This window comes from Micrasema longulum, unplaced genomic scaffold (assembly GCF_059751315.1).
Source record: "Micrasema longulum isolate JH-2025_06_02 unplaced genomic scaffold, ASM5975131v1 h1tg000054l, whole genome shotgun sequence".
NCBI classification, from domain to species: domain Eukaryota; kingdom Metazoa; phylum Arthropoda; class Insecta; order Trichoptera; family Brachycentridae; genus Micrasema; species Micrasema longulum.
Window position 1 is genome coordinate 179,422 of NW_028277261.1, and position 23,078 is coordinate 202,499.

Genomic DNA, 23,078 nt, shown 5'->3' on the forward strand with positions numbered 1-23,078 from the left:
GATAAGCTGCCACAAGAGCTGATCTCAATGTGTAGTCTCAATGGGTTAGAAAATGGACTAGATTTATTTCGGATAAGCCAACAAATAATTTTCGATAACCAAACAAACCATGTTTCCTGTTTGTCTGCTGTTTCCCGAGAGGATAGAACACCGTATCACTCTGTCTTTGCATACAGACCTCACTTCCTCTACATTCATACAGCTTCTCATGCACGCACGGCGATTATTCCTACTCTTGACATGTCCATCTTCAAGTATTTGATGGACTTGTTCCGCCGAATAAAGTCGAAAGATCGTCATCGACGGCCTTCCAGGATGGCGTGAGCCCGCAGGTTTAACCCTTCCCTTGTTGTCCTAAAAACTTCCGCGCATTACGGTGATGTGTAGTCACTACACATGCAAAAAACGAGAGATTTTAAATCGTAAAATTCACCGGCAATTGCTTTAATTATTTATAGTGGAAGTCAAAAGTGATTGTATTTTTAATCTAATTGCTAAAAATATGAAAAAAAACATTAATTCATGCTATCAGTGCTCGCAAAAGAACCGCCCCAACGAAAGCCCAGCAGCGACTAACTACTAACGCAGCTAACTGGCGTCTGTGAAAAGTACATGAAACTTCCACGCGTGTGACACATAAGAATTATCTCTCTCGCTACCAAATATACCCGTATTATCGGGAGTGAGACGTAAAGAGTGTGCGAGACAATTATATATAAGGATTACTGCAAACGCAACGTGCGCCGGATTTCGACAAGTTTTCCTCTTCCTGAATCAAATGCTGACCTAAGAGTAGATTTTCTTTGACATGTATTTTCCCTAATACAAAGGTCCGATAGGTATTTTGGAGCCATTTCATGAAGGGATTTAAATACTGTCCAGCACAGCTTGTATTTTATTCTCTCTGGGCTTTTTAACCAGTGCAAATCTCGAAGATGTTGTGAGATGTGAGAATATTTTTTTACTCCCGTAATAAGCCTCGCTGCTGTATTATAGACGCTACTCGAAGTGAACTTTGGTACGGTGCCAAGATTCGCACCCATATGGGAGTTATCAGAGTATAAGTCACTATTGTTAATATTTTCAAGGTTGTCTTTTGATAGTTAAATAAACTTCAAAAGTTCATTACCATTAAAGTATCGCAGACCACAATCCGAACGCTTTGGTAATCCGCCAAGGTCCGGTTTATTGTCTGTCTGAAGTATCGAAGCCTCTCTGTCTGTATGTTCTCATATCTCTCTCCAGTAACGTATCGGACAAGAGGCGCAACGGGTCTGCGGCGTCCCCACCCAGCACGCCCAAGAGGGGCGTGGAGGCAGAGTCCAAGGCGGGGGCCGAACCCGAGGGAGGCGGGGGCGGGGCGCCCCTGCGCCCCCCTCGAGTTCGTGGCCCCACCACGCTGAGGCGGCCCTGGCAGGAAGCGGCCCAGACCACAACTCCGTGAGTCATATGAAACGCATGTTTTTTTGTTCATTACTTCATCATGAATGAATATGTATTATTTTACGTATATTTTAAGACACCATAAGTATATCATGTAAATGAATGCCTCGACACGAGTTGTGCCCAGAGAGGTATACATATTTAAAAACAAAAGTGTTATGTAGAACGTGAAATTAAAATAAATAAAAGTGATATTTCCCTATTAAATCATATGTCGCTTAAGCTCGTATGGCTCTCTGCGCCTCATATTACATTGTAAATTAAATTTTGCATCTTAAAATTTGTTGCCGAGAATTTTTCGTTTTCCAAACGGAATTTATCCGTAATATTTAAACCAATGTGTTACTTCCAGGAAGGAGAATGTGGCTCCCACTAGCAACATCCGACCCCTTCCCGTGCCCCCGGTGTCGGCCGGCCTGCCCAGCGCCTCCCTGGGGGGCTCCACCGACAAGAAGGGCAAATTACCGACGCTTAGGAAGCCCCATCCCGTACGAAACAATCACACGAATAATGAGGTAAATAGTAAACGCATTCGCCCGCCAGTGCCAGTCGTCTATTTAGGGATTTATTTCATTTATCCTCACACAAATAAAAATTGATGTATTTAAAGCATTTCTTTTCCAAAACAAACAAACCATCACGCCGTTTCCCCGTAGGGGTAGGCCGAGAGGATAGAGCGCCACATCACTATCTTTGCATACAGACCCCGCTTTCTCTGCATTCATACATCTTCTCATGCACGCACGCCGATTATTCCTACTTTTGACATGTCCATCTTCAAGTATTTGATGGACTCTATCGTGCCATGTCTTTCTCGGCCTTCCTCGTTTTCTGCATCCATCAACATTCGCATCGTAGATCCTTTTAGCCGTTCTTTCGCTGTCCATTCGATCTACATGTCCAAACCAACGCAGCACCCCTTTCTTGATTCTATCGATAATGCGTATCTCAGCCTTACACAGTTCACGGATCTCGACATTTGTGCGCCTATCATACATCGTTTACCACACATTTGCCTGAGGGATCACATTTCGACAGCATTCAACCTACTTTCATCATCATTTTTCCACTTCCATACTTCGCTCCCATACATTGGAGTTGGCACTAGAACTCCATTGTGAACTGCTAGTGTAGCCTCCTTCGATAAAGATTTGTTTGCCAAAGTACATTTCTTTTCCAAGACACATTTAGGATGAATCATTATACGGTACTTTGGTGAGCTCAAATTGTCTCCACTGCTTCCCCGCCATGCTGTGAGTCGACGTCTGCTCGTTCTGATCGTTTTTGCGTTTTTCAGTCTGTATTATGCAGTTCGGGTGCAGTTTCTTCAACTCCTCATCCCCGTAACACTCGTGCGACTTACGAGGTTTGTTCAGAAAATAATGGGAATTTTTTAATTTAAATTTATTTCAACAGTGAGGGAAAACATTTTTGAGAAGGGAATATGGAAGTCTAGGCATTTACAGGGCTTATGACCTGTCATTGGCTGGTTTAAGTGGCCGAGCGTAATGTGTAAATGTGGGTACATTGTTGACTTTTGTGAAGTAAAAGAGCTGAAACCTTTATCACGTGGGTGAGATTCATCCGGCTGAACCAAATCACCTACTAGGCAACGCCTGAAAACAATTTTCCAATTTTTATACTTCTTCTTTTACCAGGTAGTAATTCAACATTGTTTGATTATGTCCAAATGCTTGCAGACTGGCTGGATTTCCTCCCTAGGGAGTTGTTCATATTTAAATTTATTTCAACAGAGAGGGAAAACATGGGTGAGCGGATGAATCTCACCCACGTGATAAAGGTTTCAGCTCTTTTACTTCACAAAAGTCAACAGATGGAAGAGTTGAGGATGTTCAAACATGTGGATGTTCAAACATGGGCAGAATGGTGAATGTTACACAGTGTGTAAAGTGGCCACTTAAACCAGCCAATGACAGATCATAAGCCCTGTAAATGCCTAGACTTCCATATTCCCTTCTCAAAAATGTTTTCCCTCTCTGTTGAAATAAATTTAAATATGAACAACTCCCTAGGGAGGAAATCCAGCCAGTCTGCAAGGATTTGGACATAATCAAACATTGTGGAATTTTTTAATTTTGCAAATGTTGAACTCGGCTCTTCTCACCAACATCGGTGCACTTTATGCATGAATGCGATTTTCAAAAATGTACTGAATGTCTGTTAATATTATTTTAGTATCACCAAAAATCTAGTAAAAAATAAATGCGAAAAATCATAAAAAATGTAAGGAAAGAATCCGATGGGGATCCATAAAAATCGAATATTGTTTGTAAACATTAAAAAACAAACTTTTTTTAAACACAAAAAAACAGCATAAAAACCAGTTGTTTTGTATATGCATTCTCGTCGAATGCAACCCTAGCCTAGTTAGTAGGTCGATGAAAAAAAGGTTTATGCTTCTAACTTTTTTTTTTACAGATTCGATTGAAAGTTTGAATATCTACAGACCGAAAACCACACGTAAATTGGTTGAGCCGTTGAGGAGGAGTTCAGTGACATCACACTTACAGAAGAATTATATATATAAAGAAAAGATTTTTTATAAATAAATGGCAAGTGATACTTTAATCCACAAATTTGGAATATCCAGTGACCGGTTTCGACATCTTCGAGACTGGTATCTTTATTAAGGAGTTCAGTGTATTTATACAAAACAGAGGTAAGGATAGCTAATTCAAAATTATATGAAAGTAAATTAAATAAAGTTATTTTTATCTTAAGGATCATTATTAAAATTTTTTTTTTTTTGGGTTAACTAATGAGTTGATATAATGCTATTTTAATGAGTTTAAGTATTTTATTTTTAGTGCCCCATCCTTCGTGAGTGGTGATTTTTTCAATTGTGATTTCTGAAACACAATGGGTTTTTTACCCTTTTCACAATTGAAAAAATCACCACTCACGAAGGATGGGGCACTAAAAATAAAATACTTAAACTCATTAAAATAGCATTATATCAACTCATTAGTTAACCCAAAAAATTTTTTTTTTAAATAATGATCCTTAAGATAAAAATAACTTTATTTAATTTACTTTCATATAATTTTGAATTCTCTATCCTTACCTCTGTTTTGTATAAACACATTGAACTCCCTTATAAAGATACCAGTCTCGAAGATGTCGCGAAAGCGATGAAACCGGTCACTGAATATTACAAATTTGTGGATTAAAGTATCACTCGTCTTTTATTTCTATAATAAATTACAATGAACTTCCATCGAGAATTTTCACTTACAAACTTAAATGTTTTAAAGAAAAGATAACAATTATTTTAACTATTTTCCTATAAACATGCTTATTTTAAAACATTATTATTTAAAGTCAAATATAATAGTAAGCTGTGCATAATTGCTTATTTAGACGATTCGCCCCTGCTACTTTGTTGACAAATAATTTATAAAAAAATAAACTGTTTTGTGGATATTATGAAGTATTTTAAAGATTATTCTTTACTTGTAGCCTGCCCAGGTGCCCGCGAGACTGCAGGGCCCCGCGGAGCGGGAGAGGATAGACAGGAGTGACAGAGGCGACAGGGGCGACAGACCCGACAGGGGAGACCGGAGCGACAGGGGCGAGCCGGGGGGCGCGCGCAGCGGGGGCAGCAAGCGGTACTCCAGCATCCGCCAACGTCCCATGCCCGACACGTACGAGCCCCAACAGATCAACTACACGCAAGGTAGGACCAGCCAGAGATGTATTTAAATTCTTCTACAGAGTCATAGTCAGGTTTATCCACTACGCTGCTTGACGATAAACAAAAAATAGACAGTAAAAAATATTTAAAAAAGAGGAAATCTTTTGCTGAACGAAAATTACTAATGTTAGTAAATATTAGTATTTAACTAAATATATAATATTAGAGCGAGCGACCGAAAAGACTGATCTTGGTATTATATTTGATGAAAAATTATACTTCATTAAACATATACAGAGCATAACTAATAAAAGCATGAAAACTTTCGGATTTTTGTTGCGAACGATTAGAGACTTTGACTCAGTCTATGTAATTACAATTTATAATATCGAAAGAATTCGACATAAATTTTTACTACAATATTTGAGTTTGTCCAAATGTTCATGGACAAAAGACTGGATTTCACCCCCTCGGGGGTCATTAGGATTAACAAATTACAACAGGGATGGAGAATACCTTAAATAAGGGAATATGGAAGTCAAGGCATTTACAGGGCTTATGACCGGTCATTGGCTGGAATGAGGAACTTCTGCCCTACGGGAAATTGGATACAAAAAATCTTTTTTTCTTTTTCAAAAGAAATGAACCTCTGACTTTACACGCGGAATTATTTCAGAAATACAAAACTTTAAAAAATCGTAGCGCCGATAATACGATATATAAAAATAAAATAAAAAAAATTTTGACTTAGTTTCACAGTCTATTAACAAATAAAAAATTTAAAAAAAAACAACTGAACTTCCTCATTGAATGGAAATCCAGTCTTTTGTCTATGAACATTTGGACAAACTCAAATATTGTAATGAAACCAACTGGTCCAAGAAGAAGTTTAAAAATTGAAAAATTGTTTTCAGGCGTTGCCCAGTATGTGAAATAATTCAGTCAGATGAATCTCTTCGCAACAATAAAGGTTTCAGCTCTTTAACTTCACTAAAATCAACAGATGGAAGAATTGAAGAAATATGGATGTTCAAACATAGGCAAAATGGTGAATGTTACACAGTGTGTAAAGTGGCCTTTCAAACCAGCCAATGACAGGTCCTGATAAGCTCTGTAAATGCCTTGACTTCCATATTCCCTTATTTAAGGTATTCTCCATCCCTGTTGTAATTTGTTAATAATAAATTTTTACATTTCGTTAATTTTAAATTAGGTATTCCAGTTGAACATATTAATTATACGTACTTAAATAAATATTAAAATTTACACACATTAGAAACTAGAAGAAAATTAAATGATTTGTTATTTTTATTTAAAATATTAAATTCAATATTTGACTGTTCCGAATTGTTGAAACGAATTGACTTGCAAGCGCATGGCCGGATTATTTGATTTAATAAACTCTTCTATATAAATGTATCTACAACTATCTACAGTGCACACTCGCCCATGAGGAGAATTCATGTGTTTGCGAACGAATACGCAAATGATATAGATATATTTAATACAACACTTTTGAATTTTAAAAGGCAGTGTATCAATTTATTATCTCCAAATTTAAATACTTAAATAATACTATGTTGTTATATATTGTATACCTTTTATTAACTTATATCTGTATTCTTAATTGTTATTTTTCTACATTCTTCTAATTTTAAGATTATTTTAATATAACCAATGGGAAAAAATGAGCTTCTGTTCTCTCTACTGGAATATATGTATGTATGTATGTACTATATGTAAGATTAGTTTTTATATATTTTATTTTCTTTTTCTTATTACTCATTTTTTTGCTACTTTTGTGTAAAATGTATGTCTGTTCTTTATATATAAATATATGTAAAACATGTAAAAGCCTACACAAGGCGTTATACTAATATTAGTTTGAATGTTAGACCACAAAGTTAATGCTTTAAACATAAAGCATAGTTTATTGGCTATTGCAAAATTTGTAAGTTTGCAAAGCAGTTCATTTTTATCAATTTCATTTTAATATCCAATTTACCGTAGCACTGAACTTTCTCCTAGTATTTTTTGTAAAATTTGTTCTGCGAAACTAGTTCTTTCCGTGGTGTTCTCAGATTACCCCGGCAAGCTGAAGATCCCCTTGCAAGCGGGAACCATCCACCAAACCCAGGCCATCATCCAGCAACAGAACCAGACCCTGCTGCAGCAGCCGGGCCCCGGGCTACAGCTGCTGCCTGCCCCCGCCCCCGCCCTCCACCAGCAGATGCTGCAGAGGGATGCGCAGGTCAGGCAACTCAGTCCTCATGTCGATAGCCCATGTCGAGCTAGACTCGTCACTAAACGTCGTAATTTTATAAAGATAGCTGACTGTTGCATGCTAGTTTTAATTATTACTCGCAATAAAATTCTAAATTCTACCTGATGACGTGTTAGTAATTTTGAATTAAATCTATTCACAGGTGATGCAAACAAATCAACAGCTCCACCAAAGTCCAGTTTTACACCAAACGAACCAGCCACCGCCGATTCTCCAGGCCCAGCTCCAGCAGAATCAGGCGTTACACCAGCAAAGTCAACCGCTCCACCAACAGAACCAGCAGATCCTCCAGCAGGGCCAGACGTTGCACCAGCAACCTCAGCAGATCCACCAGCAGAACCAACCGATCCACCCGCAGCAGAACCAACCGATCCACCCGCAGCAGAGCCAACAGATACACCAGCAGCCCCAACCGATACACCAGCAGCCCCAACCGATACACCAGCAGCCCCAACCGATACACCAGCAGAGTCAACCGATACACCAGCAGAATCAACCGATACACCAGCAAAGTCAACCGATACACCAGCAAACGCCTCCATTACACCAGCAAAACCCGCCGATACTGCAACAGAACCCGCCGATACTGCAGCAGAACCCGGCGTTGCACCAACCAGGGGTGATGCATCAGGTGAGCCCCCCTCTCCAGGGGCAACTGGTGCGGTCCGGCTCGGGGGCCCCTCTGCGACAACAACAAAGGACGCACCAGCAAATACCCATACATCCGATGCCCGCACCGACGCACCTACAACGTGAGTTGAAATGAAACCATACTTTTTAAAATAGAGAAATGATATTTGAATATTAAAAATCTTCACCATCTTCAAGTATTATTTACAATTAGTTTTTTGTTAAATTTAATTCCAATACCTTATTCATTTTTTTCCTCAGCTCGGGTGTTCAGTCAAATTTATTTATTTATTTATTATCATATTATATTACATGCACAAAATTATAATTTATACAATGTTGCTTTGATTGCCTAATTTAAGTCAAAAAGTCAGTCAAAAAAATATAAAAAACAGTAATCAATATATAGAAACAGTTATTAAGATATACATTGTTTTTCACTATGACTGTGAAAAACAAAGTAAAAAATGGAGTAAAAACAAGGTAATAAATATAGTAAAAACCATTAAAAATATATAAATATGTATATAAAATTAGAAATTGGAAGCGAAGCATGGAGTTGGAAAAAAGGGACGAAAGTAGACTGAATGCTGTTGAAATGCGATCCCTCAGGCGAATGTGCGGAAAAACAATGTATGATAGGTGCCCTAATGTCGAAATTAGAGCAGAATGCAAGGCTGAGTTAAGCATTATCGACAAAATTAAGAAAGGTCTTTTGCGATGGTTCGGTCATGTGGAGCGAATGAATGATGAAAGAACGGCTAAAAAGATTTATGATGCGAATGTGTCTGGTTGTAGAAGTCGAGGAAGGCCGAGAAAGACATGGCATGATCAAGTACAACAAATTCTTGAAAGTGGTCATGTGAAAAGTCGGAATAATCGACGTGCGTGCATGAGAAGATGTATGAATGTGAAGGAAGCAAAGGAAGTGTGCCAGGACAGAGTGGTGTGGCGTTCTATCCTCTCTGCCTACCCCTCCGGGGAAATGGCGTGATGGTTAGTTAGTTAGTTATAAAAATATTTAAAAACTCAGTAAAATGCGAAATTAAAACAGAATACATAGTAAGAAACATATTTAAAGTCATAGTAAAAAAATGAATGTATGTGTTTAGCAAAAAGCATATTTTAAGAACATTGCAGAATACCGAGTAGAAAGAGAAAAAGAAAGTAAAAGACAATGTTTTGAGTATGTCCAAATGCTTGCAGACTGGCTGGATTTTCTCCCCAGGGAGTTGTTCATATTTCAACAATTGTAAGATGTTAGAAACATAGGCAGAATGGTGAATGTTGCAGTGTGTAAAGTGGCCACTCAAACCAGCCAATGACAGGTCAACCGCCTGATGAATCTCACCCACGTGATAAAGGTTTCAGCTTTTTTACTTCACAAAAGTCAACAGATGGAAGAGTTGAGGAAATGTGGATGTTCAAACTTAAACCAGCCAATGACAGGTCATAAGCCCTGTAAATGCCTAGACACTCATATTCCCTTCTAAAAAATGTTTTCCCTCTCTGTTGCAACAAATTTAAAGTAAAAGATGTAATAAAAAAAAACACATAGTAAAAACAAATTAAAAAGTCACAAGGATCTAAAAAAATTAAATCAGTAAAAAATGTACATTCAATTTATTTTATTTGCTAAACAGTTTATTGTACATTTTTTGAGACATAAGTCACAGCCGCGTGGTACCAAAAGTTCTGGTTGAGAAGAATGAATTAGTTAAGGCTGTAGTCGGGGAAAAACGAACGCAGAATTAGGAAATCATAAGATTTGAAATAATAAAAAAAACATAAATTAGATATAAACAATATGTTTTACAGGTATTTCTGTTAAAAAATATACTCAAAAGTTTTATGTAACTAAAATATAATTACTTTTAGACCGGCAGATTACGCCATTTCAAATTAAGACTAAACTTAGGTATCTGGGATCTCAATAAAGACTAAGTATTGAACAAAAATTTGTTGTAATAATTTGATAATAATACATTTAACATAAAAGCAGCCAAATTTTAATTTTTTGTTTTTGAAGCCGCGCAACATTTTTTTGCGACGGCTCGTAACATATACATACCTAGTATGATTTATTTTTTTTCGTTATATGTGGGAATTCGTTATTGCGAATTTTAACTTTTTGGTCCCACGGATTTTGTTACATCACGATTCTACTGTATTGTTCTCCTGTCTTCCGACCGTAATATAATCTCCCTTTGAAAACGGTTGTAGTTGAGATATTTATGAAGATTATTTTTCTAGCCGGTCTGGTAGCCCCTCCCGCGTACGCCCCCCCACCCCAACCCATGATGCCGCAACCTCAGTATATTCAGGTATTTATTCTTGTATCGTATATTAAATCGTATCGTACACTAAAATATACGTAAAACGAAATAATACGGACCAAAATGGACACCAAGTCGTTGGAACAAAAGGCATAATAGTACTACACACGTGGGTTTACAGAAATTATCTAGCAGCCAGCGGGCCACATGGTGACGGTATCTACCTACTGTTTACAAAAGCTTCTCTTCGGACATCTATCTCCCTTTGTTGAAACAGTGTTTGATTTATTAAGTTTTTTATTGCTCACTTCTTGGCACGAACACTTGACCAATTTACGACTATGCTCTATTTTTTATAAATTTATTGATATTGTTTTAACTTTGCTGGAATTCCACTCGTCCATGCGCTTTGTAGCTGCACGATGATTGGTTATCTAGCTTTCATATATCAACTTTAAAATACCTAAATTTTGTAAATGGGGTCTAGAATTCCAATCGTCTATGCGCTTAGTAGCTGCAAGACGTGTTGTAATCTTACTCCTTTTAATTATTCATATTTTTTATTTTTTAAAATATCATTAATACACTAAATTTATTTGTCAATTTTTGAAATGTGTAAATGGGGGCTAAATTTCTTACTGTCTATGCGCTCTGTAGCTGCAAGACGTCCTGTCTCTTATCTGTTATAATTTTTGATTGATCTTAATTGAAAACGAGGAACTAGAATCCCAACCGTCCATGCGCTCTGTAGCTGCAAGACGTACTGGGATATTTATTAATTGTACAGCGCCCTTGAGGTGATTTTCACAAAAATAGCGCTATATAAATCATCCAACTACATATGTTACCACGCTTTCTTTTGTTCTTCATGTCTCCATTCCCACAGATTGTACAAAACTCCCGTTTATTTTTGATCATACGGGAAAATGTTATACTTATTTTTACATGAAACAGGCGGTACCGTCTACAAACCCCGGCTGGAACATGTTTTGTTACTGAACTAAGTAATTCTGCTCAGTCGACTGATCCTATGATGAGCACCGCCAGCATAAGACTGATCAACTTAACTTCCTCGCAACTATCTTAATCCGGATATGCTGCAGTTTCACTACCAATGCGGTGCCTCGTGCACACGATGATAATGCAGTGCCATTTTGTTATTATACAAGATTAAAACATTATTTTTTAATATTTAATTTCAGCAAAATACGAATGGAGCGATTTATTCGCCACATACGATGCCTCCCCCGGTGTATCAACCCCAGACTCCCTACCCTGCCCAGCTGCCATATCACCATCAAGCCACACCTACATATCCAGCCCATGTAAGTTTACATACCGCACTTTTGGAATCTCTAAATTCAGTCATATCACTCCACTACTTCGGGAATTGCACTGGCTACGTTTTCCACAGAGGGTGGAATACAAACTCTGTTGGCTTATGTATAAGTCACTGCACAACTTTGCTCCAGAATATCTAAGGGAACTCTGCATTTCAGATGAACTAGCTGACAGACGTCTTACGCTTAGATCAGCTACATCTACGTCGAAAGGAAAAGTTATTATACCTCTACACAAACAGCGCTCTAAATTTGGCGAACGCGCATTTGCGGTCGCAGACCCTACGGCATGGAATGCTCTCCCAGCAGAGGTCCGAAACTGTGAGAGTGAAGTGATGTTTCGGAAGAAACTTAAAACCCACCTGTTATAGAAAGCATTTGAATAAATTCTTAGCACGTAGAAAAGTAGTATGAAAAAGTACATTATTTTTCTTAAATCAAAAAGTTAAAGTTAAAATTAAATTTAAATCTTTATATAATCACCGGGAATAACTGAACAAAAAAAGAAAGATCTTTTTAGCCTATGCAAGAAAAAATTAATTCCTACTCCATACCACGATTTTTACAATAATTTATTATTAATTCTAAAAAAATCTTCCCATGATGTCATGTTATCACAAAAAAATGGTCTTGATCATGAGTGTCACGATGACACTAAAATTTTGCTCTTGATTGTTAGCAGTGTTGCCAGCTCTACCGATTTGGGAGCAATCTAACGAAATTCTACCGGTTTTTAAACATTACGAACAGTTGGCAATGTTTATGGCATCATAGCAGCCACTCCCCTCGCCACTTATCACAGTTTTTGATATATGAAACTGTTAAAAAAACTGTTTTTAGAGTAGCGCGGTAAAACTGTGGTCACCCTCCCATTAAAATAAAAAATGTGGAAAAATATTTTTTGGCATAGTTCGTCACAATAAACAGCTTTTTTTTATTTATGTAATAAAAAATGTAACAAATGTAAACAAAAAAATAGTAAATAAAAATTTAATTTTTATGAAATTGTTTTAGCTTATAACTAATCTCCTAGTTTATTTTTAAGCATCTACCGTTTTAAGCTTGATGGAGGTTGGCAACCCTGATTGTGAGCGTCATAATAACACTTAAAATATACTCTTGACCATAAGCGTCATGATAACACAAAAAATTTGTTTGATAATGAACGTTATAATTACACTATAAATATGCACCTGATCATGAGCGTCATAGTGACACTAAAAATATGCTCTTACTCATGAGCATCATGGTGACACTATAAATATGCACTTGATCATGAGCGTCATAGTGACACTAAAAATATGCTCTTACTCATGAGCATCATGGTGACACTATAAATATGCACTTGATCATGAGCGTCATAGTGACACTAAAAATATGCTCTTACTCATTAGCATCATGGTGACACTATAAATATGCACTTGATCATGAGCGTCATAGTGACACTAAAAATATGCTCTTACTCATGAGCATCATGGTGACACTATAAATATGCACTTGATCATGAGCGTCATAGTGACACTAAAAATATGCTCTTGATCATGAGCATCATGACACTACAAATTTGCACTGATGTACTTACATCAAAACTTGATGGTGGGGGGATCGGCAGTGTATCTTCGTAATCGCTCTGGAGAATTTATCTTCAACTATAACGTCGTAATGAAGCTATGCCTCTTAAGTGCGTAGATATTGTGTACCATGACGTACGCTTCCCCTTGTTACATATCGATGTACCTACTCAAAACTTGAAGAGGGGGGGGCGGTAGTGTATCTTCGTAATCGCTCGATAGAATTCATCTTCGACTATACCGTCACAGTGAAGGTAGCTTCCCGTCACAATCGCGGCCCCGGTACTACTAATAAACTGAACGATCAATATTGATAATGATTCATGCGCATTTTGATGATTTACTTAATCATTATTTGTTCATTTCCAGACGGGACGGCCAGTGTATAGGGACCCGGGGGGCATTACCTTCTACAGCCCCCAGGAGCAGAAAGGAGTCCCCCTTCCCACCCGAAGGCCCACCAGTGCTATCCCGATAGTGCCGCCCCCCACGAGAGGAAGGTAAAATATTGTTTCAATTTATCGACGAATTGATATTATAAATCAGAAATGACATTTAGGTGCGTAGATTTTGCCGGGTGATCCCGGTAGGTTGGATTTGTTCCGATTTCGTATAAATTATCACAGTTGTCTGTTTGTCCGTAACAAGAATTTATACAAACTGTCTAATGTTTTCATATAAAAGTTAATTTTTAACAAAAAACGACATTAAGTGGATTTAATTTGGGAGTCAGTTATTATAATTATTGTTACTTTATTTATTTATAAGAAAAATAATATAATCAAAATAGTATTTTTTCAGTTTGAAAACAAAAATATAATTAACATATTACAACAGAGATGAAGAACATTTAAGAGAAGGTAATATAGAAGTCTAGGTATCTACAGGGCTTATGACCAGTAAAGTGGCCACGATCGAATGAGTTATGAGAAAAATTCGACATAAAACCGGGGTTGTAAAAAACGTTAATTGGGGGGAAAATTGAATGAGAATGTATGGAAAAAAATGGGACTTAAATATTTCCGTGTAAAAATGAGGAACGTAAAAACTAGGTCTTACTGTATATTTATTTATAATTTTATCTAAATCATTAACTATGGAGTTTTATCAAGAAATATCTACAAAAAACATCAATATAGTTGTACATGTATTTTTAATAAAACTCTAAAATTAACAAAATGTGTAGTTCTTACCTTATTTTTAAAAAAGTACCCACTTGAATAATTTCAGAACTCAAAGAAATCTTCTATTTTCAAATTTGCATATTTGTCATTTTTCTGATTGAGTTGCTGTCTTTTACATTAAAAATTAAATAGCATGGATTTTCGTTATCAAAACACAGCAATAAAGTGAGTTTGCATTCATTTCAATTTTGTATAGAAATTATGAAGCTATTCAAATTTTTTTAGATATCAATGAGGATCTGAATAAATTTATATACTATAGTAGGGCCAATTTAATAGGTCACATTTGACATTTGTCGGTTTTAGCTTCATAGTGAGGTAACCTGCTTAAAAACATTGATTAAAGTGAATGAATCGATTCGGACTTCAAACATAATATATGTCAATTGAATTCAGTTGCTATGAAAAAGTACTTATAGGTACTGTAATTTTATTTTCAAAATCATAAGTCGAATCCCTGTCCCATTATTATTTTATATCTTAAATTTAAGGAACAAAATAAGATATGTACATAATTTAACAAAACTATCAACATTCGATTTTTCTGGGTAACATCCCTAGTGTTTAAAAAGAAAAAGGGTTCACTGATGCAACATTGTAACGACGTTTAGAACAGAAAAAGTTTATTATGTTTAGAATGGTTTATTAGTGAAAGTAAATCATAAAATTACCTTCTTTTGTCATTATTACAATAAATGTGTAATCGTAATTTAAAAAAGTTAAGCAATTGTGCAGTTCTAAATTCGAAAAAATAAATAATATTTTACAAGGTTATGTTGTTGAATTTTGATGAAGTGTCAAATGTGACCTATTCAATTGGCCCTACTATAGTTAGATAATAACTCATTAACAATAAATACAAATAAGACTAAATAATAATAATGATATTAAAACAAACAAACACCTCATTAAACCTAATATTTAAAGATGAGCAAATAAACAAACAGAAAATGTAAAGTACTTGGGTTTGGAAGTGGATGAAAAATTAGCTGGACAAAACATATCAAAGCAGTTATAAAAAAACTGGGTCCAATTATTGGAATAATGAGAAGAACAGAAGTCTTTGATAAAAGTACAAAATTAATGATATACAATGCTTTTATACTTCCACACTTTGTATATGGGTTAATAATATGGTCGCAATGTAGTAAACATATGCAAGAATCAATACAAGTAACAATGAATAAAGCACTTAAAGTAACATTTAATTTTAATAAATATGCTAGAACCACAGATTTATATAGAATAACAAAAATGCTCAAATTAGATGAATTAATTTACACAGAAAAGGTAAAGATGATATTTAAGATGAAAAATAGTAAAATAAAGACAAATATTAAATTTAATTTTAACTACAATATACATCAAAGAACGTCAAATAATTTAACTTGCGAACAACCTAGGACTAACAGAAAAATAAACAGTTTTTTTTATACGGCAATAAAGTTCTACAATTCACTTTCTAACGACCTAAACACTAAAACATATACGTACTTGAAAAACACCTAAATAAAACAGTTCTTACAGCCCGTGTGATGAGTGATATGTGATGTTATTTTATCGACTTTTTAATAAAACGTTTGGGATATGTTATTATTATTTTTTTGTAATATATATGTATTTAAATGAATAAATAAATAAATGTTTCTTCCCTACAGAGGGAGATTAACAGACGCTGCCGCTGCCCAGAAGGACAATATCGACCACATAGTAGACAACATGTTTGTTCCCCGACACCAATCCAGAATGGGACCCTCCCGACCAGGTACTTGTTAACTTGACGCCCGCTGGTGTCATCTGAACCTAAATATACCATCGATCACCAGCGTCATCTGACTGTGACACTAGATATACCATTGATCACAAGACTCCTCTTATGGTAACACTAAATATATCATTGATCACAAGTGTCATCTTATGGTAACACTAAATATACCGTTGATCACAAGTGTCATCTTATGGTAACACTAAATATACCGTTGATCACAAGTGTCATCTTATGGTAACACTAAATATACCGTTGATCACAAGTGTCATCTTATGGTAACACTAAATATACCGTTGATCACAAGTGTCATCTTATGGTAACACTAAATATACCGTTGATCACAAGTGTCATCTTATGGTAACACTAAATATACCGTTGATCACAAGTGTCATCTTATGGTAACACTAAATATACCGTTGATCACAATTGTCATCTTATGGTAACACTAAATATACCGTTGATCACAAGTGTCATCTTATGGTAACACTAAATATACCGTTGATCACAAGATGGTAATAAATCCTAAATGGATTAATAATTTTTATACAAGGAAACCATTCCACCTTTGTTCTTTTTTAGTATTCTTTTTTACTATGAAAATATTTTATGTTGTGGGAGAAATAGTAAGAAAAACAGGGAGGGGCGTGAGTTTAATAGGTATAGGGTGACCAGTACAATGGAACATCGTATAATGGGACATATTGAAAGGTTGTTTGATTATTGATCAAAGGAACATTATTTTTAAAGCTTTCCTAATGTGAGTATTAGTACAATCTAAAAATATTTGAATTAAAACTGTCTATTCCAGGTGAACCTCACAGACACGTTGAGCCGAGTCCAAGTTCCACCGACTCCTCAAGATCAGACGACAAGTCCAGAGAGTCTTCCAAGGAAAGTTCTTCGGAACCGTCTCCGCCGAGAATAGATCCAACGCCCTCCCTACCAATCCCCGCAGAAGAGAAGCCCATCGAGGACGAATACTTATCTAAGACTGTCGAAGCCGCCTCCAGCCGCATGGTCGCAATAGAAGAGGAGTCTCGCCTGGATAGCCAGGTCGTCGACGACGTCAGACAAGTTGTCGAAACTATGCAAGATCTCGTCGAAACGGAAATGGAAACCGCTCCATTCGAAGCAGACCCACCAGCGGAAGCCACTGTCAAGGAAGATGTAACGGCGGAACCGCTGGAGATTGAAGAGGTCATAATAGAGGCTGAACCCGCCGTACCAGACGCAACCGAAGAACAGAATGTTGATCTTGCGAAAGAACTTGAAACACTGAAGGTTGACGATGCACAGGTGCAGGATTTTTTACTTAATTTTATCAATTGCTGATGGGAATTCGCTCTGTGTTTTATTTTAGGTCACCATTTCTCTATCCACACCTATTGGTTCAGGTCACAGTCCAGGAACCAACATCCCACCAGGAATCGAACCACTACATGACGAGGTCGTCCTCATCTTCGTCCAACATTCCATTCATTCTTGTCATATATTTGTTTTATCATCCATTCATTCCACATGACCATGCCAACTTATAGTCCTTAAAATATAGCTTAATTAGAATGACAATTGTCAACAAAAGTGACGACATAATTTTGTAGTAACGTCTAAAGAGTGATCAATATTGACACACGAAAAATCATTTGTATCTGGCGTGTTAATTAATTTTTTTAATACAATGCTTGACATATAAATCAACATAATTATATAAAATCAGCTTTAAAACTAAAATAAACCTAATTATTAACAACGTTCTTACAAGGTTACATCATTTTGCAAAAATATTAGAGATGCGACAAATTGATCAACGTAAATCGATCAAATAAAAAAAATTATTCATTTGATGTTGTTTATGAAAAAAAAAGAAATGTCTTATTTTTTGGTGAATAATTGTCTTAGACACACTATAATAGGCTTGTTTTTGCATTTTTATATCAATTTTCATGTTTGCAAGAAAAAACTGATAAAATCGATTTGATCGGTACATGATCAGTGAACAGTAATTTCCATGACTAGTGACATTAGTTTGGCAGCTGTCATTTTAAGGACTAAAGTGATCCCTTGATCAATTAGACGTAGTTACGCAGAAAGCGTCCAACCCTCAAAATGCTAAAAATGATGTCTTAGTGTGCTATCAAAATGCTTTTGATAGCACACTAAGACATCTTTATGTACAATATCTGGAGTTTGTCCAAATTTTTGTAGACAAGGACTGGATTCAACTCTCTGGGAAGCTGTTAATATTAACATATTGCTACAGAGATGAAGAACAAAAATTTTGACAAACTCAAATTATTGTTGATGAATCCACCTGGGGTGGGGTGCTGTTAGAACCACTCTCGTGGCACAAGAAAACAGTTTTTCTCGTGTATTTTGTATGTAAATACACGCGGTAATATGGCCACGAGAGCGTTTGGAATACCAGCCCTGGTCCATGAAGAAGTATAGAAATTGAAAAAAAAAATTCAGGCATTGCCTAGTAATTAGGTGAAATAATTCAATTACACGAATCTCACCCCCATAAATAAAGGTTTCAGCTCTTTAACTTCACAAACATCAACAGATGAAAGAATTGAGGGAATATTGATGTTCAAATATGGGCAGAATGGTGAATGTTACACATATACATATTTTATTTTTGCCCTCATTTACTTTGCTTTCATCATCATTCTTTTTAATTCATATAGCTATCGATATTTTCCGCAGGTTTCAGAAACGGTAGAGGAAGACTCACCTAAACCGGAAGCTGCGCAGCATGAGACGGCACCGACAAATGTTGAAATCGTCTCCGAAGAAGTCGTTCAACCGTCGGCGGAACCAGAACCGAGCGTAGAGGCCGCCGTTCCCGAACCGGCGGCTGTGGAGGTCCAAACTCCGGAAGCGGTCGTTCCCGAGATTATTGGAGACGTCCCGGAAGATAAAACATTAGTCACCGAAGAGGAATCGGCGCCCGTAGAAGATAAAACCGAAGAAATCGTCATAGAATCTCTTCCCGAGAAATCAGAAGCTTGATTTTGATAGTCTTATTGACTTCCTATTAACGAATATTGTACAATTATGTGGATAAAATAATATTTATATTACAGTTAACTGTATCATGACTAAAAAATATTTTTAATGTAATGTTGATTCTATGTCGTCAGGTTCATTTGAAAATTGCAAATATGCAATCTTTGCATAACTGAGTTTTTTTTAATAAAGCGTATATCGTGTTTTGCGGACCTAACACGCACCCAATTTTTATTGAAAAAAAGTGCATCGTAATCAAAAAATATGTAAATGCACATGATGGCAAATTCTTCGATTTATGTATCCGACACTATACAGGATGTTCTTTAAACCCTGTCACATCCGAAACCACGATGATCAGTACGGGCAAGAAGACATATTAGCATATTTAAAAAAATATTTTGAACAAAGAAAACTTTTAAAATTAAAGAGCAGTGAGGGGAGCGTGGCCGCGCAGTGTCAGCGCTTCAGACTCCCCCTCCCCCCTTCTCGTTTCTCCCCTGCAGAAGTAAGCAACCATTTGCTTTTTTTTATATTTCATTTTAAAAAGTTTATTTGTTCTAAAAAAATATTTTAATGTGCCAATATGTCTTCTTGCCCATACTGATCATCGTGGTTTCGGATGTGACAGAGTTTAATGAACACCCTGTATATAAATTGTGCAAATCTACCATTCAGCTTCATTCGGCTTCAAGTGCCGGTTCCAGAACTATGAAATATTTCAGTGTAGAACCACCTTGAAAACCAAAATTACACGTCTGCCCTGCCAGGAAATTAACCCTGGGCCGCAGGCGTGGTAGGCGAACGAACCAACCATTGCACTACGAGGCGGACTTGTCTCTGAGAGCAGCCGTCGAGTCGAAAACAACCGCCCAGGGTCTGCCCGGACGCAGAATCAGTTTTATAATAATATTTATATGGAATTTTCCCCATCTTTGTTATGACTAAAATATTTTAACATGAAATAATATGCAGTCGAACTTGGTTATTACGAGGAAGACGGGACCAACTGAATTTTCTCCTTATAAGCTTTATTCGTTATACCTGAGAAAGGTTTTTTAAATTCAATCGCCATTGAAAATTATAATAAATGCTTACAAACATTTATTCAAATTAAAATTATTTATTCACAAAGTAACATAACAAATAACAAAGGATTTAAGACGTTAAATTGGAACTTTATATCAAACCAAGAACCCTCGAGCAATGGTTCGACATTGTTAAGGTATAATACTCTCTAATAGCAAGAGTATTTGCCTCTTAAACATAGTTTCACTAATGTGAAAGGTGTCCATCTCCAAAGTGATAATGTTCAGCTGCTTGACTGCTCTTCCAGAGGCAGGTTGGTTCTGGAAACCGGGAGGTAAAACAGTATGTGCTGACGCTGTCGGAGATAGCCATCAGGAACATAAAAATTGATACTCTCTAAAATGGCCGAGTTATCGATGAACATACCACTTTGTGAATTTCAAATTCAGATAAATAAACATTCCTATTTTTTTACAATGTGTTTAGGATAAGGAAAACTTTTTACACACTTCATGTTTCACGCCACGTTCTGTTTTACAAATAATTGCCACTTTTTCTCAAATTGAAACGCTTCTGTTAGTAGTCATGTTTACAATTCAATGGTTCGGTTTTTCATTGCATTTATTTAGATATTTAGAACATTACAGAAAGAAAACCCAATTCATTCTAAATACAATAATAAATCACAAGTTACAGTAGATAGTTATGTTATTAAAATAATACAGCAAAATGTAAAAAGAAAAATTAACAGTTAGAAAGTGCTTTCCTAGGGGAAGGCCCACTCTCGTGAAATATGTCGACATCCGAGGCGATGCGATTAAGTAGCAAGATTGCTCTACCAACCGGCATAACCATTGGCAGGTCAATCACCTGGAAAAAGTGAACACCCAAATGAACGTCCCTCCTCCTTCATAATGACTGACAGACTAGCATCTCCAGTAAAAAGTCGGTTGGGAAGAGCCAAGGATAATATCCACTCTCTTTTTTTATTTATCTGACATCACCCACTTCTAATTTTCACTATACATTGACCATAAAACATTTAAAAAAAACACTGTGAAAACCCCATTGTAACTAGGCGCCGAGCCTGCGCTTACTAAGTTCACAAAGCTTGGATTGTTTACACGCAATTTCAACCATATGTGTGACACCTTGTCAATGTTGTCGGCGAAAACACCAATTAGGTACTTTGACACTTGCATAGTATCATGAACGTAAACCAATCCCAACGCCCAGCGGCATCGGTAATAAGCTAGCCCCCCATTTGGATTTTATTACTTCGGTTCTTATTTCGAAAATTGTGTTTTTAAACAATTGAAGAGTTTTTGCTCAACTGTTGACAGTATTTTTGTATCGAGAAAACCTCAAACTAAAGTTTCCTCATTATATCCGAGATCCTGCTATTTCCTCGATCGTTATAACCAAGTTCGATTGTAGCTGATTCATGCAACTAAATCGTGTGTACAAATATATACTAGATAATGCCTACGTTTCAATGTAGTTTTTTTTATTTTCAAGCTGGCTAGGAACTTGTTTTGGTGTATTAATTTCTCATAGATTATCACATGCCTTATTACGATCTCTGTTCTGAAAATTGTATTCAAATGTACATACATAACTATCTAAATCAATCCTGTTAAATAATTGTGAACTGCGGACAAATTATCATTTTCATTGCAATATGAAACATCTACGAAAGGTTTATTTATTCTTGGAATATTCAAATTCAATTCAGGAGAGTTCCGGAACCGCACGGACCCGATGAACACGGCTGTTGTTTCGGGAGCTAGGCAAGCAAGGAGGATAATACTACCTTGCACAGCCTCCGTGGTTATCTCCAAATATAAACCAAAATATGCATCTAATGCACTGGAACCTACCCACAGAGGATCATCAAATCTAAACAATATAAGACCAGTGTTTTCCAAAAGGACAAGAAAAGCTGCCTAATTCAATATTAAAAAAAAAATATAACAATTTTAAATTAAAAATCTTCTTTTTTGTACTTATAGCATAAAAAAATATTTTTTAAATTATAATTTTAAATTCCTGCAAAAATGGTTTATTTGCATTGGTTAAATTTTTAACTTTGTTTGTGACCGTTTTAATTTGAATACAACATCGTGACGAATCTTGACATCACAATTTTCAAGGTCAAACATGCCGCGTTTTTGTAGGGACATACTTTTTGACAATTTTATTTTTGCCGCGTTTTTGTAGGGACATACTTTTTGACAATTTTATTTTTAAATTTATGTATGAAAATATTTCTCCACAATATCCGTATTGATTTTAAAAATACAATTAATTTTTTAAATCCATTTCACATATTTTTATCGGCATTCCTAGTATGTGATATTTCCCTATTTACAATATTTCAATTTAATTTTTCATTTACAACATTAGTCAAACAAAAATGTTACCACCTCGGCGGCGAAGACCCAAGATAAAAATGACGTCTAGTATCAAACCCTGTCAGAATTTTATTATCAATATCTGCTACATCCATTTTTTTCACTGTAAAATAATTGATATAATAAATATTAATATAAATAATATTTAATATTTCCCTGCCTTATTTGTTTATAAATTTGTGTAAAACATTTAACATATAAAATATGAGCAATATTACTACTAAAGATTCTACAATATTAAAAAATATATATTTCCTAAATAAAAATTAGTTTAAGTTTTGTGAGTAAAGAATTTGCGTAATTAAAAATGGCTATCGTAAGTATCACAGATAAAAATATGATGATTGCAAAATAGACCTTTCTGGATCTGGCGGGATTTGATACAAGATGACGCAAATACTCTTTTAATCTTTTGTAATGGACTTTCACAACTTTTTTCTTGAAAAATTTAGTATATCCGCTAATGAGTTCAAAG

General features: G+C 35.9%; 1 protein-coding gene across 1 annotated transcript in view; it reads left to right on the top strand.

Moving 5' to 3' along the window:
* LOC148285152 (uncharacterized) overlaps positions 1-19,374 on the top strand; it is a 31,591-nt gene extending 12,217 nt beyond the window's left edge. The window contains exons 7-17 of the mRNA XM_088229525.1: positions 1,246-1,440; positions 1,796-1,958; positions 4,924-5,140; positions 7,180-7,349; positions 7,525-8,134; positions 10,266-10,336; positions 11,491-11,613; positions 13,569-13,699; positions 16,042-16,148; positions 16,960-17,447; positions 18,858-19,374. Of these exons, the coding sequence (XP_088085651.1) occupies positions 1,246-1,440; positions 1,796-1,958; positions 4,924-5,140; positions 7,180-7,349; positions 7,525-8,134; positions 10,266-10,336; positions 11,491-11,613; positions 13,569-13,699; positions 16,042-16,148; positions 16,960-17,447; positions 18,858-19,163 (2,581 nt within the window). The 3' untranslated portion in view covers positions 19,164-19,374. The remainder of the gene's footprint in view (positions 1-1,245; positions 1,441-1,795; positions 1,959-4,923; positions 5,141-7,179; positions 7,350-7,524; positions 8,135-10,265; positions 10,337-11,490; positions 11,614-13,568; positions 13,700-16,041; positions 16,149-16,959; positions 17,448-18,857) is intronic.
* The last annotated feature ends 3,704 nt before the right edge of the window (positions 19,375-23,078 follow it).